Consider the following 18,201-nt stretch of genomic DNA (forward strand, 5'->3'; position numbering starts at 1 on the left):
GGGGAAAATGTTATTATCTGCTATTTATTAAAGCAGACACTTTTCCAGGCTTTGTTGTGAACCTAAAATTGCAATAGTTGATATAGGAAATGGTTGTTTAAAGCTATTAGGACATTAGAATGCTCATAGGCACTATGCTGTGCTATTGATCCTTGGTGTGTTCTTTTATTTGATTAATTGACCTGGAAAGTGATGAAGTTTAGAAGATTGCTGCTAGCTGCAAGATAATCAGGACAAAATACGGTAGATAGAAAGAGAGACTCAAATGGCTGGGGAAAAAGTTTAAATTTAAGATTTAGCTTGGTATTTGGAAGTTGGATTAACTGGAATAATAAAAGTCTTTCAGAGTACAAAATAACATGTCTCAGTTCTGCGTAGTTAGAACCAGTCTTGCACAGTTTAAGGAGAAGAATTGTATGGAGGATTAAAGGCTGTGATAACCTTGGAATGTGTTTGAATTACAATTCCCAGAATTTCCTTGTTCACTTGGACATCAGTCATGCTGACTGGAATACGGAACAATTGCAATGTATTTGGAGGACTCCAATTTGGAGAAGAAAGGACTGTCACAGTTTACCAGCCCAGAATTCGTTTTGATGCAAAAAATTGCCAAAAATCTGTGGTGGAGTGTAATGAGAAAGGATGGAGGGTGAGCATTCCAAAGGAATTAGAGCAGTGGTGGGATTCAGCCAGTTCTCACCACTTCGGGAGAACTGGTTGTTAACTTTTTGAGCAGTTTGCTGAATTGGTTGTTGAAAGAAATCATTAGGGCAGGTTGTTAAATTATTTGAATCCCACCACTGAATAAGAGGGAACTCAGTCCAGATAGTATGTGTGAGAGAAAGAGGGTGAAGACAACCCCTCCTTAATAGTTCACAGAGTATATTATAGATGCAGACAGTAGAGTCTTATATTTAGAAATATAGGCAGATATAGCACAGCTGCCCTGCCCGAGCTCCTGGAGGTGCTTGCTGGGGTGGCAGTTGAGACCCCCAGACTTTTAGTCATGGGGGACTTTAACTTGCCATCTTCCGGCTCGTCATCGACAGCAGCTCGGGAGTTCATGGCTTCCATGACGGCCTTGGACCTGACCCAAGTAGTTGATGGCCCTACTCACATTGGGGGAGGCACTTTGGATTTGATTTTTGTCTCTGGTCAGTGGTTGAGAGATCTGGACTTGAAGGAAATAGTCATTGAACCTTTGTCATGGTCAGATCACTCTCTCCTTCGCCTGGACTTTCTGACCGCCATTCAACACCGCAGGGAGATGGAGCCGATACGTTGGTTCCGTCCCAGGCGCCTGATGGACCCGGAGAAGTTCCGGACGGAGCTTGGGCCACTTCCTGAGAGTCTGGCTCACGGCACGGCTGAGGAACTTGTTGCGGCCTGGGAACAGGCCGCGGCGGGGGCCCTAGACCGTGTCGTGCCTTTGTGGCCTCTGACCGGCAAAGGTCCCAACCAGCTCCTTGGTTCTCCGAGGAGCTGAGAAGGATGAAGCGACGGAGAAGACGCCTAGAGAGTTCCTGGAGGTCTAGCCGTTCGGAGGCTGATCGGACACTAGTGAAGTCCTATAATAGGCTTACCTAGTGGCATTGAGGGAAGCGAGGCGTAGCTACGCCTCCTCCCTCATTGCATCGGCAGATAACCGCCCAGCCGCCCTGTTTCGGGTGACTCGTTCCCTCCTTCACCAGGGGGAGCGGGATGACCCGTTGCAGGGACGTGCTGAGGAGTTTAACGGTTATCTATACGATAAAATCGTTCAGCTTCGGGACGGTCTGGACCAAAATTGCGGCGACTCAGGTGAGGCGTCTGAGGGTGGTCTTGGTGACATTTTGTGGGATGAGTTTGACCCTGTGGCTCCCGAGGACATGGACAGGTTGTTGGGTAGGCTGAATGCCACCACGTGTTTACTGGACCCGTGCCCCTCCTGGTTGGTGCTGGCCACTCAGGAGGTGACACGAGGCTGGCTCCAGGCAATTACGAGCGCTTCCTTGGTGGAGGGAGTCTTCCCGGCCGCCTTGAAAGAGGCGGTGGTGAGACCCCTCCTCAAGAAGCCTTCCCTGGACCCGGCTGCTTTAGGTAACTATCGTCCGGTCTCCAACCTTCGCTTCGCGGCGAAGGTTGTAGAGAGTATGGTGGCATATCAGTTTCCCTTGCACCTGGAGGAAACTGTCTATCTAGACCCGTTCCAGTCCGGTTTCCGGCCCGGTTACAGCACTGAGACGGCTTTGGTCGCGTTGGTGGATGATCTCTGGAGGGCCAGGGATAGGGGTTGTTCCTCTGCCCTGGTCCTATTAGACCTCTCAGCGGCTTTCGATACCATCGACCATGGTATCCTGCTGCGCCGGTTGGGGGGATTGGGAGTGGGAGGCACCGTTTATCGGTGGTTCTCCTCCTATCTCTCCGATCGGTCGCAGACGGTGTTGACAGGGGGGCAGAGGTCGGCTCCGAGGCGCCTCACTTGTGGGGTGCCGCAGGGGTCGATCCTCTCGCCCCTTCTGTTCAACATCTATATGAAGCCGCTGGGTGAGATCATCAGTGGCTTCGGTGTGAGGTACCAGCTGTACGCTGATGACACCCAGCTGTACTTTTCCACACCGGGCCACCCCAACGAAGCTATCGAAGTGCTGTCCCGGTGTTTGGAGGCCGTACGGGTCTGGATGGGGAGAAACAGGCTCAAGCTCAATCCCTCCAAGACAGAGTGGCTGTGGATGCCGGCATCCCGGTACAGGCAGCTGGGTCCACGGCTGGCTGTCGGGGCGAGTCACTGGCCCGATGGAAGGTGCGCAACAGGCGTCCTCCTGGATGAACGGCTGTCTTTTGAAGATCATTTGACGGCCGTCTCCAGGAGAGCTTTTTACCAGGTTCGCCTGGTGCGCCAGTTGCGCCCCTTTCTAGACCGGGATGCCCTATGCACGGTCACTCACGCCCTCGTGACGTCTCGCCTGGATTATTGCAATGCTCTCTACATGGGGCTCCCCTTGAAGGGCATCCGGAGACTGCAGTTAGTTCAGAATGCGGCTGCGCGGGTTATAGAGGGAGCCCCTCGTGGCTCCCATATGATACCTATCCTGCGCAGACTGCACTGGCTACCTGTGGCCTTCCAGGTGCGCTTCAAGGTTTTGGTAACCACCTTTAAAGCGCTCCATGGCATAGGGCCGGGTTACTTACGAGACCGTCTACTGTTACCGAATACCTCTCACCGGCCCGTGCGCTCTCACAGAGAGGGACTCCTCAGGGTGCCGTCAGCTAGGCAGTGTCGTCTGGCGACGCCCAGGGGAAGGGCCTTCTCTGTGGGGGCTCCCACCCTCTGGAACGAACTCCCCCCAGGACTCCGTCAACTTCCAGACCTCCGAACCTTCCGTTGCGAGCTTAAAACACACCTATTTATCTGCGCAGGACTGGACTAGTTTTTAAATTTTATAGGGGTTTTAATTGGTTTTAATATTTATACTATTTTTAATAATTTGGCTTTTTGAATAAGTTTCTTAATGGTTTTCTTAATTTGTATATGTGTGTTTTTTATTTGCCTGTGAACTGCCCTGAGTCCTTCGGGAGATAGGGCGGTATACAAATACGAATAATAAAATAAATAAATAAATAAATAAATAAATAAATAAATAAATAAATAAATAAATAAGATTATGCCTATAGATATGAAACAATACAGAACTCTACTTGGAAAAATTGCTACATATTATTCTTGGTTTGGGCCTGACAAAATCTGAATATAATTCAATAGATAATCTGAATGAGAGCTAGTATTGTCTCCTCTTCTCCTTTAAAATAAATATACTTATTGAAAGAGGTTGTGGCTGAACAGGTGTATACATATGTAATAAGTCTGAACCACCTTTACTCATGTATGAAAGTATGGTCACAAATGGCAAAATTTTGCATGAAAATATATAAAGAACAAGTCTTGTTGGAATAACCTGTCACATTCTGATCAGCAAGTTTTGTTTTGTTTTGTTTATTTATTTCCTGCCATTATTTTTACAAATAACTCCCCTCCCTCCCTCCCTTTCAATTTGTTGATGTGCATCTATTTTTTAGAACTTTAGAAATTTCTAAAACTATCAGACTCTATCTTTTGACCCTGAGCAGGCCACTCCCGAGTGTTAGGAAAATGATCTAAGCCCAAAATGCACATTGGAAGTATTCTACAAACAGTTGGATTATTTTGGATCACTTCTCGAATATTTGAAATAACTTATTCTAGGGTAAGACCACTTTAGAAGTTTTCAGAAAACAGCTCTTCTGAAGATAGAATGGTTCATTTTGGGATCTTTCTGATGGAACATTCACAAGTTACTTTCATAGGTGTGTCAAAATCACAGTTTATATTTCAAAGTAGTGGGAGTATCGGGAAAAGACCAGGGAGACTAGTGCTTTTGTGTGCATATGCAATTATGTTTTTGCTCAAACTCATTTAACGTAGAAACATATGTATAGTGAATAATAGTATCTCCCTCAATGTTGATAATGTTTTTGGCATCATCTGAAAGTGACTGACTCTGGGTAGAGTAGTGCTACTTGAGCAGGATACCCCTTTCCCTAAATTCTGTCAATTTCTCCCTTCTATTTTGGGCTCCAGGACCACATTCTGGTGGTTCTGAGCAATTCTTTAATATACTATTATGGATTTTTAGAGTAACAGGATTTAATTCCCGCTATGTTACTTTTGGATCACAGCTGCTATCTTATCTTAGCTTTGTATTTATTCCTGTGTATTTGCATTCTTTTATGTCAGGCAACTTGGATCAGTAAAGTTTTTTTTTTTAATTTAAAGGGAATCAGCTAGATACAGGGAAGGAGCAAAGATAAGGCATATCTGATTGGAGATTGGGATCTGAAGATTCATTTCCTGCCTGCTCATCTTTCTTTAAGTGAAATTTGTATTGTATATTGTTTTTTCCCCTTCATTTTACATCCTTAGATTTCAACCTAAGTTTCAAGCATTGTATTTCTGCATCACATTTGTACCTTGTGTTCTGTCTTATAATTATTTAATGGAAGAAGGTACATTGTTTGGAAAGCATCTCAGTATGTCATCTTAGCACAATCTCCTGTTTTGGAATACAAATCTTGGGTTTGAAAGTGGAATCGGAATTACTAGTCTTCATGCTTTGGTATATCCTATTTCTTGGAGCACATCGTAGGGCGTGTCAAATTTTCACCTTTCAATTTCCAAACTTTAGGGGTGGTCAAAAGTTGGGACATGCCTTGGGGATTGTCAAGATATTTTGTTTACTTTAATATACTATAATTTAGATGTGCCTGATAAGTAACTACTGTAAATGAATATCATAATTTTTTAACATTTTGTTTGTTTTATGAGCCTAATAGAAAAACTCCATATTGCTTTGGTTTGTACATTATTGTCTTAGAGAAGTAGTGAATGGGCCAATAAACAACCTGAAGCTTATGAGACAAGAGCATTGTGCAACAGCTTATATTTATTTATTTTTACTATATTTATATCTTGTTTGTTGCATCTGGTGCACTTCAGGAAAATAGGGAAGGCATTGTAGCTAAGTGGAAAAGCTCATGGTTATCACCAGGAAAATCCCTCTTTGCAATCTCTGCTTCTCTGGGTACATTTGAGAAAGCCCTATGCGCTGTTGCCATCAGTGTTGATAATACTAGTCATTGGTTTAATATTCACCATGCATTGCACTCTCTTTGTTCCTCTAACATTTGTCATGAGAATTGACAAAGTTGGAGTATGTTTAGATTGGAGAAGATGCAAGGAAGGCATGGTAGGGTTGCTGACTTCAAATATTTGAAGGATTGTCAAATAGATGATGAAGGAAATCTATTTTGTTTGGCTAAACGAATGGTAGGACTTGATTCAAACAACTAAAGAAGAGATTTCTACTGAACTTTCAGAAGAATTTCTTGATTGTTCTTAAATAGTACATTTTGTTTGAGATTGGAATAAACTATCCCAAAAGGTGACAAATTCTTTTTTCTTAGATAGTTTTAGATGGTCTCGATAGTTGCCTATAAACTGATCTTATCCAGCAGATTTTCAGCACAGAGGGAGGAAATGGTTTATATAGCTTTTGAAAGTCTTTCCAATGATCTTTTTACCTTGGTTGTATGTTTGCTTATATCTGGATGCTATTATTTTGGAAATAAAGTACTGTTCTTTGTGGCCTTTTAGGCAATTCTGCAGGGCCAGCTCTTTATAATTAAAATCCAGTATGGTTTCTAACTGCTCAGTTGTTTCCTCAGACATTTACATTGATTTTGCACTAAATCCAACAGATTGCATATTTTGTCCAGATTGGAAAGGAACTACACCAGGGTTTGTTCAGCATGAGTTAGCTCAGTGTTCCCAGGATGGGAATCATCCATCATAACTACTAATCAGAATAAGAGCTTAGCTTTGAAATTTTATGCTATACAAAACCTACAGCCATCTCTTTGTTCTTTGTAGTTTCTGTGTTTTATGTTAGTAAATATTCACACACTATTTAAATTGTTCCGGTTTTGTTCGTAATTGCCTTACTTTATTTCTTAGTAGTTTGATTTATCTGATGATAGTTAAAATCCATTGCAGTTCTGAAGGACTATGGATAGCTTGCAACAACAAATATCAACCTAAACAAACAAAAAAAAAAAAGAGAGAGAGAGAAAGGAAAAAGGACATTACAATAAGTCTCCATCAGAAACGAAGGAAAAATCCCCAGAGACGCCCATAATAATCAAATTTAAAGGTACTATAATGTTATCTATCCCTGTGGTCTCCAGCCTTTCCTTCAACCATTGGCTTTGCAGATCAGTGGGCAAGCGAATGGGCACAGCTCCATTTGGGCAAGCAGTGGACACACACACCTGCCATTCACACAAGTGGAGCTGCACATGGACACTTGCCCACCTGTTGCACGTGCAAGTGAAGCTACACACTGCTCACCCACTGCTTCCATGGACCGATCCTGAACGTGCCACAGCTCAGTAGAGGGCTGTGGCCCGGAGTTTGGGGACCCTAGTTGTAGTCCAACCCATGTTAAGTCTAGGATTCAATACAGCTGTGTTTCTTAAATTTTTGGCTCTCAATACCCCTTCCCTCTTTTAAAAAATTATGGAGCACCCCAAAAGAGTTTTGATTTGGCTTATATTTATTAATATTTGTCACATTAAAAATGAAAACTGAACATATGTAGAATATTTATCAAATCATGTAAAAATAATATTAAACTCATTAGATATTAACTTGTGTAAAATATTTTTCATAAGAAGTATTCCAGATATTATATTTTTAACAAATAAAAAGGTAAAGGTTCCCTTCGCTGTTACCTTCCCACAAAAGGTGGTCCCTATTTTTCTACTTGCATTTTTTACGTGCTTTTGAATTGCGAGGTTGGCAGAAGCTGGGACAAGTAACGGGAGTTCACCCCATTACATGGCATTAGGGATTCGAACCGCTGAACTGCTGACCTTTTGATCGACAAGCTCAGTGTCTTAGCCACTGAGCCACCGTGTCCCTTATTTATTTTGTTTTATTTATTTATTTTATTTTATTTATTTTACTTATTTTATTTATTTTAACAAATAAAAAATAATAATGAGAAGAGTGACATTGTTTTAAATTTCTGCTAGTATCTTCAATATCTGGCAAATAATTTTGATTTCACAAAGCCCTTGGAGCCGTGTTGATGAACCTATGGAACACATGCTGGAAGTGGCACGCAGAATCGTCCCGCGAGGAATGTGTGGCCTCGCTGTCTCCTCTTTCACGTTCCTGTGCACACACGCATGCCGGTCAACTGGCGGTTGCACGTACAGGAGCGGCAAAACCCAGAAGAGCAGCATTCCATCGCACATGTGCAGGCCAACACCCAAACTTCTGGGTTTATGTCACGCACACGTCTGTGCCGGAAACTGGAAGTTTGGGTACCGGCTTGCGCATGCGTGACAGACCGCCGCTCTTCTGGGTATCGGCACTCCTGTGCATGCAAAGGCCAGCAGGGCCGCACATTCCTTGTGGGATGGTTTCGCATGCCATTTCCAGCACGCAGGCCGGCACACAGTGATGTAAAAGGTTAGCCATCACTGCCTTAGAGGGTCTTGGAAGACCTTCAGGGTTCCTCAGATCACACTTTAAGAAACATTGTGCTACAGCATATTTGACAGATGGACATAGTCAGTTTCTGAAGACCTCAAATACGATGAACTCTCCATGTCATGTGGCAGCTTGTTCCACTGGCTGATGACTTGTAAAGTCCAAATATTTTTCTGATGTCTACCTTGAACTTCCTTGTAGTTTTAATCCTTTGGTTTTTGTCTTGCCCTCTGGAACAATACATGTAAATCCACTCACTTTTCAGCCTTTCATAATATTGAAGTTTCTGGTCATATCTCCCCTTAATTGTCTTTTCTGTCGGCTAAACATATTCCTACCCTTTAACTGTTCTTGACAGAGTTTTATTTCCAAATATTTCACTGTCTTGGTAATCCTTCTTTCAGCTTGTTCATACCTGCCGTGGTCTTTTTTGAACAGTGTTGCCCAGATCAAGATGTTGTAGTCAAATAGGGTCTGGCCTTTACAAATTAGAAAAGAAAAAAAATATTTCCTTTGATCTGGATTTTGGGATTCTTCTTAAGTGATTCCAGGACAGCATTTGTCTTTTTAGCAGGCACATTACAGTTCTAGTTCATGTTTCTTGGGATGACAAGGACACCCAGATCTTTTTCACAGGTACTACTGCCAAGCTCCCCCCTCCCATTCTGACTTGTGTCTTACATCAGCTGCCATGTCCAAGGCACTTTTGCAAACATAGCCTGATGAATAAACATTCATGGCCACCCACCTCATATTCCAAATCCCTTCATCTAGCCTAAGAGCAGTGACTCCTGGCAATATTCTGCTTCCCTCAGGATGTGCCTAATCCTCTAATCACTCCTGGGAAATACAGGCCAGCTGGTTGACAATGAAGTGTCCATTAAACACTAACACTCAGTTGATAATTCTTCAGTCTGTCTTCTGTCTTCTTTCTACCCAAGGAAAAAGGGAAGTACAGTTCAGTAGCAGAGCACATTGATTGCATATAGAAGATCCATCCTCTATTCCAAAAGGCTGTATCCTGGAATTCCTAGATTGTGGTGGTTGGTCTGAATAGCAATGATGTGCTGGATGGACCTACTATATATGATAACATCTGTGTTGTATATCATCAATTCACTGGAAACTCTCATGCCTATTTTCCCACCTTTTTTGGCCTACAAGATCACAGCAAGTTTGTTAACTGTCCAAAATGCTAAAGCTGTAGATGCATTTATCTTTGAATGCTAAAACAGAATTATATTCCCGGTCGAGATTCAAAGAAGTAAAAGCATAATGTAAAGCAAAGACAAGTTTTTTTCTGTCCAGAAAGCAAATACGGTAGTTTATGTCATGGAATTAATTTTAGCACTGTGCTATGTTGAGGTGGGCCTTAAATGCTGGACCTCCTGGCATCCAATTGACCATGCAAAATCTCCTCAGTTCTGATTACAAAAAAACACTATGTATCCCTGAATGAACCGTCCCATCCAAGGGGCAGCCAAATACTACCATGTTTCCCCGAAAATAAGCCCAATCGGGCTTTTAAGCTCATGCGATAATATAAGCCACCCCCCGCAAAATAAGCCACCCCCATCAATAAGCCATTTCCTCTGGTTGCTTGCTGCGCAAACAATATAATATGAGGAGGCGAAGCTGATGGGGGAGAAGGGGGGGACATGCCCTCCCCTCCCTCTTTGTGCTGGCCAAGTGGCCCAACATGTCCCACCCCACCCCAATGGCAACAGCAACCTGGCTGCTTCCCTTCCCCGCCGTCTCTTTATCGAGAGGGGTGGCAGGTGGAGCGGGGGAGAAGCAGGACGCAGGTCTTACTTTTCAAGCTCTGTTGCTTTCCTCGCCATTGTATCCAGGGAAACACGCTTAAAATAAAACTTTCTCGCGAGTTTGAGAAGTTTGATTGAACTTGCAAGAAGGTTTTCTTTTACAGTGTGTTTACCTGGACACAATGGCAAGGAAAGCAATGGAGCTTGAAAGGTAAGACCTGCGTCCTGCTTCTCGCCCACCCCACCTGCCACCCCCAAATTGCATCCCTAAAGGAGGCGGGTAGCTAAGCAAGGAGCAGGAGCCCTGCCACGCCCGGTGGGGTGGTGGTGGAGAAGAGACGGCAAGGGGAGCCACATCTCGCTCCACACGTCTCGCCTCTCCCCTGCCCCACCTACCACCCCTCTCGATAAAGTGACGGTGGGGAAGGGAAGCAGCTGTTGCCATTGGGGTGTGGTGGGACATGTTGGGCTGCTTGGACAGCATGAAGAACAGGGAGGGGGGCGATGGCAGCGATTAGTCCCACCTCCTTCATCCCCAAAATAATAAGACCCCCCAATAATAAGGCCAAGCCCTTATTCGGGGGGTGGGTCAAAAGAAAAGAAGACCCTATCTAATTCCGGTGGTGAGAAAAGGAATATGCCTTTTCTCACCACCGGAATTTGACTTTTGAGCATCAGGTATAATACCATAGGTGCCTCATCATGTATTCTTGCCTCATATGAAACCAATGCACAGATTACGAGCATGACATCCAATTAACTTTGTGTTTTGAACAACTATTTGGAGAAGAACAAGACTTGAAGAAATTGGCAAAACGGGTTAGTAGAGCCTGAGGGATAAGGGCGTAGAGAACACGGTAGATAAAGAGAGAGCACAATATTGCCAGGTGGTTGATATGTTGCACAATATGTGAAGAATTGGAAAGAGGGAATTATTTACCCATGTGTTACCAAAATGAAATGTTTTGGACTTGGAGGCTACCCATTTAACTTGCATGTTTTAGCTTAGAACCTTTTTCATTTTTATTTTATGTCCTCAGTCATCCTACTTGAAGTAACTTTTTTTTGTCAGATTGCCTGTTTGCTGCTCTTGTCTTCAATATGGCATACACTTTATTTTTAATATTTTCTTTTTTTACTTTCCCATTTTCTGGAATGCATCTCTATCCTGAGTGTTCATCCTGGAATTAAAAAGTTGAGCAAAGTTTGCTATAATCAAGCATAACTTTCCCAGGTTATGCAATTGTATTGGATTTGTATTATAGTCATAGCTTGTTAATAGAAAGCACAGGGGAAAGTTTTGTTGGGAAAAAGAACAACTGGAAGGAATCAGGTTGGGAAATGAAATTATGGTCAAAGGCAGATTTGTGGTTTGGTATGCTGGCCACCTGTTTTTATTTCTATGCAGTTACTAATTAGTATTTTCTTCTCAGCCACCAAATCTGGTTTCAACACTCTGGATCAATACTTTGTAAAAAACCTCAAAATGATAGACTTTAGATTACATTTAACTTTACATAAAGTTTTATCTGTAGTGCATTCTACTAGGTAGTTTTCTAAAATATAACTGTGGCTATTTTACCTTTTTTACCAGTAAGAAATATTGTGGTTATTTAATGCACAAGCTTTTGAGACTTGTAGTTGACTTCAGTGGTTATGTGATCTGGAGCAGAGGTGGATTTCAGCAGGTTCTGACCAGTTCTGGAGGACTGGTAGCAGAAATTTTGAGAAGTTCGGAGAACCAGTAGTAAAAATTCTGACTGGCCCCACCCCAAGTCCCAGCTGATTGGGAGGAAATGGGGATTTTACAGTATCCTTCCCCAGCCACGCCCACCAAGCCATGCCTACAGAACTGGCAGTAAAAAAATTTGAAATCCACCACTGATCTGGAGGCTTCAGGCTAGAAAGGCCACATTGCAGGCTAAGCATATCATGCATTATGATATCTGTAATAAATGAAGAACAAAGCAAAATTAACACACCATATGAACTATACCCATGACGGTGAACCTATAGTGCCCTCTCTGATGGCATGCGAGACGTCGCCCCAGTTCAGCTCCGCCATGCATGCACTTCCCGCCGGCCAGCTGGTCTTCGGGTCTCTGCTGCACATGTGTGGGGGGCGTGCAGGGTGGCCACACGCACATGTGCAGGGGAGGGGCACATGCGTGGGGCTGTTGAAATGGCATTTTCAGATTGCAAGTGGAAGGAACTATGCTTGTGATGCTACTGTGACTTTCTGCTCATAATTGCAGAATAATGCAGTTGTCTGCTTCCTGAACCATAATGTCTATAATTTTTCAGTATTTCATGTATCTCTTGCATTTCAAAGAGCTTGCTGTTTTAAATGAACATAAACCTCCTTGGAGTCAAGGTCAGCTGTTAAGTAGCTACATGGAGATTTCCATATAATTTTCTTGGCAGTAAAACAGGACTGGTTTGTAGTTATTTTCCAGGTTATTGCTATTGTTTACCAGCCTAGTCTTTAGCCCTGCATTTTCCTCATGGTCTTTCATCCACATGGTAACTAGGCTTGACTCTACTTAGGATTCTGACATCCATTCAAGGTCAGCTACTGCTACACCTAGCACAGCAGGAAAGCAATAATTTATCCAGAATCATCCGAACACTAGCAGTAAATCCTGACTTAGTCATTTAGTATTATTTTTTTAAGAATTGAAACCTCAGAGAAGTCCATGTTGGCTGGGAATATACATGATGTTAACCATGGTTTGTTTTAACTGTGGCTTCTTAAATGCCAAACCTCATTATGGCTTATGTAATCCATAATCAAGGGGACGTGGTGGCTCAGCGGCTAAGACGCTGAGCTTGTCGATCGAAAGGTTAGCAGTTCGGCGGTTCAATTCCCTAGTGCCGCGTAACGGGATGAGCTCCCGTTACTTGTCCCAGCTTCTGCCAACACAGCAGTTAAAAAGCACATAAAAAATGCAAGTAGAAAAATAGGGACCACCTTTGGTGGGAAGGTAACAGCGTTCCGTGTGCCTTTGGCATTTAGTCATGCCGGTCACATGACCATGGAGACGTCTTCAGACAGCGCGGCTCTTCGGCTTTGAAATGGAGATGAACACCGCCCCCCTAGAGTTGGGACCGACTAGCACATATGTGTGAGGTGAACCTTTACCGTTTTAATCCATAATCAGCTCAAAGGGTATCTCATGTCCTGTTGTGAGATGAATCAAGTTGTACTTCCTGTTCTTACTAGTGCCATTTTTCAGAATCTGTTCCTGACTGTTCCTTTCCTTCACCAACTTTCTTTTTTTCTTACTCCAGGCCTATGAACTTTCCACCCTTACGGGCACTCAAGTGTTGCTACTTGTGGCCAGTGAGACAGGCCACGTCTACACTTTTGCCACACGGAAACTGCAGCCAATGATCACCAGCGAGACGGGCAAGGCGCTGATCCAGACATGCTTGAATTCTCCTGACTCCCCTCCTCGGTCGGACCCAACCAGCGATCAGCGCATGAGTGCTACGGGCTTTGAGGAAACGGACCTTACGTATCAGGTGTCTGAGTCGGACAGCAGCGGAGAAACAAAGGTATCCCCAATTTCTACGTTATCTTGTCAAGTCTTTGGAGAGAGAAAGAGCATTGTTGCTCTCTGCATGTGCTTCATTGCAGTAGACCTGCGTGTTACCAGCTTAACTGCAAGGACCAGACTGTTTCCTTCATTGCACCAATGAAGTCTAGCAGTGTAAGAGTTAATTCCCATAACTTAGCTTTGCAAGGTTAACTTTAGAAGAAGAAAAAAATGAGGTGCTCTTCGGGATGCAGTAGATTAGGAGCTGTCAGGACCTGGATTCTGCTGTTGGGCATTGATTTGGGGAGAAGCAGCGCCCCCCATCCCCAGCAGTCCTCTCTGTGCACATGTTACCCAGCTTCAGTAAAGTTTGGCAGGGAGAAAGGCTGAAGCTGACTGAGAGTGCTTTGATTGCTCAGACTTATCTAGTATTACTTCTCCTGGGAGGCTGCCCTCCCTTCCCCCCACCACCTTCCCTGGGACCCGAGTAGATGGGCTGGATATCTGCCGAAATGGGATGGGAACAGCCCATGTCTTGCCTTCCTCTAATGGCAGCAGGCGTTGGGTGACTGGGCTGGGCTGGGCTGGGCTGGGCTGGGCTGGGCTGAGCTGGGCAGAATGTGGCAGGTGCTCTTTGCTTTCCTGCTAGGACCTCCTGGAGCAGCTCTGTTTTTGGTTATCTCTGCCTGGGCGTCTCTGTGCTCCCGCTCATTGATAAAAATTGGATTCTGCCTCCATGTCCATATAAGGCCTGGTTTCCTTCCCTGGAGTCCCTGGCTGGGCCCCTCACATTCCTTATAAGCTGCAGCTGTCTCTTGCTTGGTGCTGTTTTGGAAGGGGGCAGGGAGGACAGGGGGAATTGAAACACTTGGCTGAACAGACTATTCCTTCTTTCTCCCTGAGTGTCCAGCCAAATACTCTGCTGGCTTAACTCTTTACTTTCTCTACAGCAGCTGGAGCATTACTAGAGAAGTGGGGTACCCAGGGGACATCGTGTATATGTTAATGTGGTGTGTGAGGGAAAGAATACCTGCCTCTCTTGGCAGGAGAGAGCAGTTGTTTTATTATCTCCCAAGATGGAGAAAAGTTACACGTGCTTTTCTCCAGTACCAGCCTTAAAACATTAGGTGTCTTCATACCGCTTAAATTATCTCTGTAAATCTGTGTCACAAAGTTGTTTGCTATTTCCAAAGATGATCCAAGCCTGCTAATGCCAACAGTCATGTTATCTCACTTTGCAGGCTAAAGGAGCCAGATCCCACATGATGAATTCTATGTTCTTTGCTGTTGCTTCAGAATTTCACCCTCTTCCCCAGGCTTTATTGCTGTGGCCAGCACAGCTCTTTCTCATGGCCTTTACCTGACCGCTAGCAGGAGATGCCAGAGACTGAACCCAGGAACTTCAGAATGCTTTACCCGCAAGCCAACATCCTTCTCTTCAGACCTGAAAATCTTTTCTTATTCTCGGCAAGCATGTAGGCAGGAGATAGGAAATGAAACTCCTGTAATAGCTTTTTCAGATCCCACACAGTTGTCTGCCTTGGCTTGAGACAGTCGTCAGTTGCATAAAGACTCTAGAAACCAGCCCTACTTATGTTGTCTCTTGCGACTGTTCAGGGGAGACCCCCCTCTCCCCCCGTTGAGTAAACATAAACTTCATTTCAGGCGTCTCCAACTGGACATCATATAATGTCCTACACACTGTTTTTAAGTATGGAGAATACAGGTATGACTAATCACTGTAGATTATTTTTCTAGCACTGATTTTACCATTGGTGCATTATTTGCAGGGGGTGGGTGGGTTAGCAGCAACATAATTCTTCTGTTTGTCCTTGAAGCACAACATTAAAGTAGGTAGCATGTTACAGCCTAGCTGAGAATCTCTGCTTCTTGCCTTACCTTTACCTTTATTGGAGAGGTTTTCAGGTACAGTGCAAGAAAAGAACAGTCTCCTTCCCCAATATCCCAATACTCTCTATCTTTGTTCAAAGGCCAAACCAGCATTTTAGAAAATGGATACCTACCTATCTGCCTGTCTGTCTGCTTTCCTGCCTACCTATCTAAATACTTTGATATGTTGCCAAATTTGCGTATTTAAGATTTTTTCTCTCCTATCTCCATACTGTAATACCACAGCTTGAACTCCTTCAGGCTCTGTTTCAGATCCACGCAGCTTTAGGGAAGATATGATAGGTCCAAAAATTCCATTTTCCTCCTGGTCTATGATACTTTCTAAACAGTGTTCTTAGGTTCTTATAAGTTAGAACTTATAACCTTAGACTTCCATTTAATGTTTTTTTCCCCCAGTTGGTACTCTACTATGAACATGAGAGATGAGTTGTGGTCAGATTTTAGTTCTACTAAACAATGATTATAGATTTTATAGTCCCAACAGGAGGCTCAATATTGGGGGAGGCTTCTGAGAAGAAACAACTTGCAGGTATTATTCATAGCAGTGGTGGATTTCAAATTTTTTTACTAAAGATTCTGTGGGTGTGGCTTGGTGGGTGTGGCATGGCTTGGTGGGCGTGGCTTGGTGGGCGTGGCAGGGGAAGGGTACTGTAAAATCTCCATTCCGTCCCCAATCCGGGGAAAAGTTACTGCAAAATCCCCATTTCTTCCTGATCAGCTGGGACTCAGGAGGCAGAGAATAGATAGGGGCGGGGCCAGTCAGAGGTGGTATTTACTGGTTCTCCGAACTACTCAAAATTTTCACTACTGGTTCTCCAGAACTGGTCAGAACCTGCTGAAACCCACCTCTGATTCATAGGCTCCATCCCTTTTGATCATCAACAGCCATGATTTGGGAATGAAGATGGGGTTGAAGATTCAATTTGAAAAACCAAACAGACCATGCCTTCTGAGGAAGGAGCAATCTGGATTAACAGAGTAAATTTCTAAAAGGATGATGTGTCTTACTTGCAATATGCCTGGTTGATGCATAAACTCTCTTTGGGGATAGTGGGCTATTAGATATACAGATGTAACAGCTTAAACCTGAATGTTCCTTCTAAGAACAGGCGGTGGGATTTTATCTTAGCTTACATCATTATGGGCCTGGCCTCTCTCTCCAAAATCAAACAGTTGGCCAAGAGTGTGCCACTTGCCATGGAAACAGGGGGGCAGAGGTCGGCCCCGAGACGCCTCACTTGTGGGGTGCCTCAGGGGTCGATTCTCTCGCCCCTCTTCTTCAACATCTATATGAAGCCGCTGGGTGAGATCATCAGTGGTTTTGGTGTGAGGTACCAGCTGTACGCTGACGACACTCAGCTGTACTTTTCCACACCGGACCACCCCAATGAAGCTATCGAGGTGTTGTCCCAGTGTCTGGAGGCCGTACGGGTCTGGATGGGGAGAAACAGGCTCAAGCTCAATCCCTCCAAGACGGAGTGGCTGTGGATGCCGGCATCCCGGTACAGTCAGCTGCAGCCTCAGCTGACTGTTGGGGGCGAGTCATTGGCCCCAATGGAGAGGGTGCGCAATTTGGGCGTTCTCCTAGATGGACGGTTGTCTTTTGAAGACCATTTAACGGCCGTCTCCAGGAGAGCCTTTCACCAGGTTCGCCTGGTTCGCCAGTTGCGCCCCTTTCTAGACCGGGATGCCTTGTGCACGGTCACTCATGCTCTCTTGACATCTCGGCTGGACTACTGCAATGCTCTCTACATGGGGCTCCCCTTGAGGAGCACCCGGAGACTCCAGGTAGTTCAGAATGCAGCTGCGCGGGTGATAGAGGGAGCCCCTCGTGGCTCCCACGTAACACCTCTCCTGCGCAGACTGCACAGGCTGCCTGTGGTTTTCCGGGTGCACTTCAAGGTTCTGGTAATGATCTTCAAAGTGCTCCATGGCATAGGGCCGGGTTACTTATGGGACCGTCTGCTGCCACCGAATGCCTCCCGCCGACCCGTGCGCTCTCACAGGGAGGGACTCCTCAGGGTGCCGTCGGCCAGGCAGTGCCGACTGGCGACGCCCAGGGGAAGGGCCTTTTCTGTGGGGGCTCCCATCCTCTGGAACAAGCTTCCCCCAGGACTTCGTCAGCTTCCTGACCTTCAGACCTTCCGCCGCGAGCTTAAGACACATCTATTCATTTGCGCAGGACTGGACTAGGGTTTTAAATTTTTTAAATGACTAAATTTTAGATTTGGTTTTAAATTGGGTTTTATTATTTATATGTTTATTTTAAATATTTGGCCTTTATAATAAGTTTTTTAGATGAATGTTTTACTTCGTATATTTATGTGTTTTTATATGGCTGTACACCGCCCTGAGTCCTTAGGGAGATAGGGCGGTATAAAAGTACGAATAAATAAATAAATAAATAAATAATAAACACTTTTCAACTAGGTGTATTCTGGCACACAAAACAGCAAAGCAACAAAAGCCTGAAATTTGACAACAGGCAGTGCCTGCTACAGTATCAAAACTAAAGAGAGAAAGTAGAAAATGAATGCGAAACGTGAAAACTAACTTGCAGATTGATTGGATTGGGGGATAAGAATGTGATGGCATATTCTTTCTGTCATGGTAAACACACTTGTTTTAGATTAGGGTAGATAATAGGGTTTTTTTCATATTGTTAAGATACAAATTTATTGTCCCTCATTGCTGGTCATGCTAGTGAAGATGGGAGTGGTTATTCAGCAGCATTGATTTCTTTTATCAGTCTTTAAAACCCAGAAAGTTAAAAGATGAGCAAGGAAAACTAGGAGTATTTTGACTTATAGTCACATCACACTTTCTCCACTCCGGTGAGAAACGTCAGTCAGGATGATGGGGTTGACCTGTCCGTCAAGCTTGAAGGACCGAGTCTGCAACTGTTTAAGCCCCGCCT

At 44.3% G+C, this 18,201-nt stretch overlaps 1 protein-coding gene across 3 annotated transcripts in view; it reads left to right on the forward strand.

The window, feature by feature from the left end:
- Positions 1-18,201, forward strand: part of SRF (serum response factor) — a 90,996-nt gene that overhangs the window by 16,188 nt on the left and 56,607 nt on the right. For all 3 annotated transcript variants that reach the window (XM_058165167.1, XM_058165168.1, XM_058165169.1), the window contains exon 2: positions 13,126-13,392. In XM_058165167.1, coding sequence (XP_058021150.1) covers positions 13,126-13,392 — 267 coding nt within the window. The remainder of the gene's footprint in view (positions 1-13,125; positions 13,393-18,201) is intronic.

Source organism: Ahaetulla prasina, chromosome 1, assembly GCF_028640845.1.
Source record: "Ahaetulla prasina isolate Xishuangbanna chromosome 1, ASM2864084v1, whole genome shotgun sequence".
In the NCBI taxonomy this organism is placed as follows: Eukaryota; Metazoa; Chordata; class Lepidosauria; order Squamata; family Colubridae; genus Ahaetulla; species Ahaetulla prasina.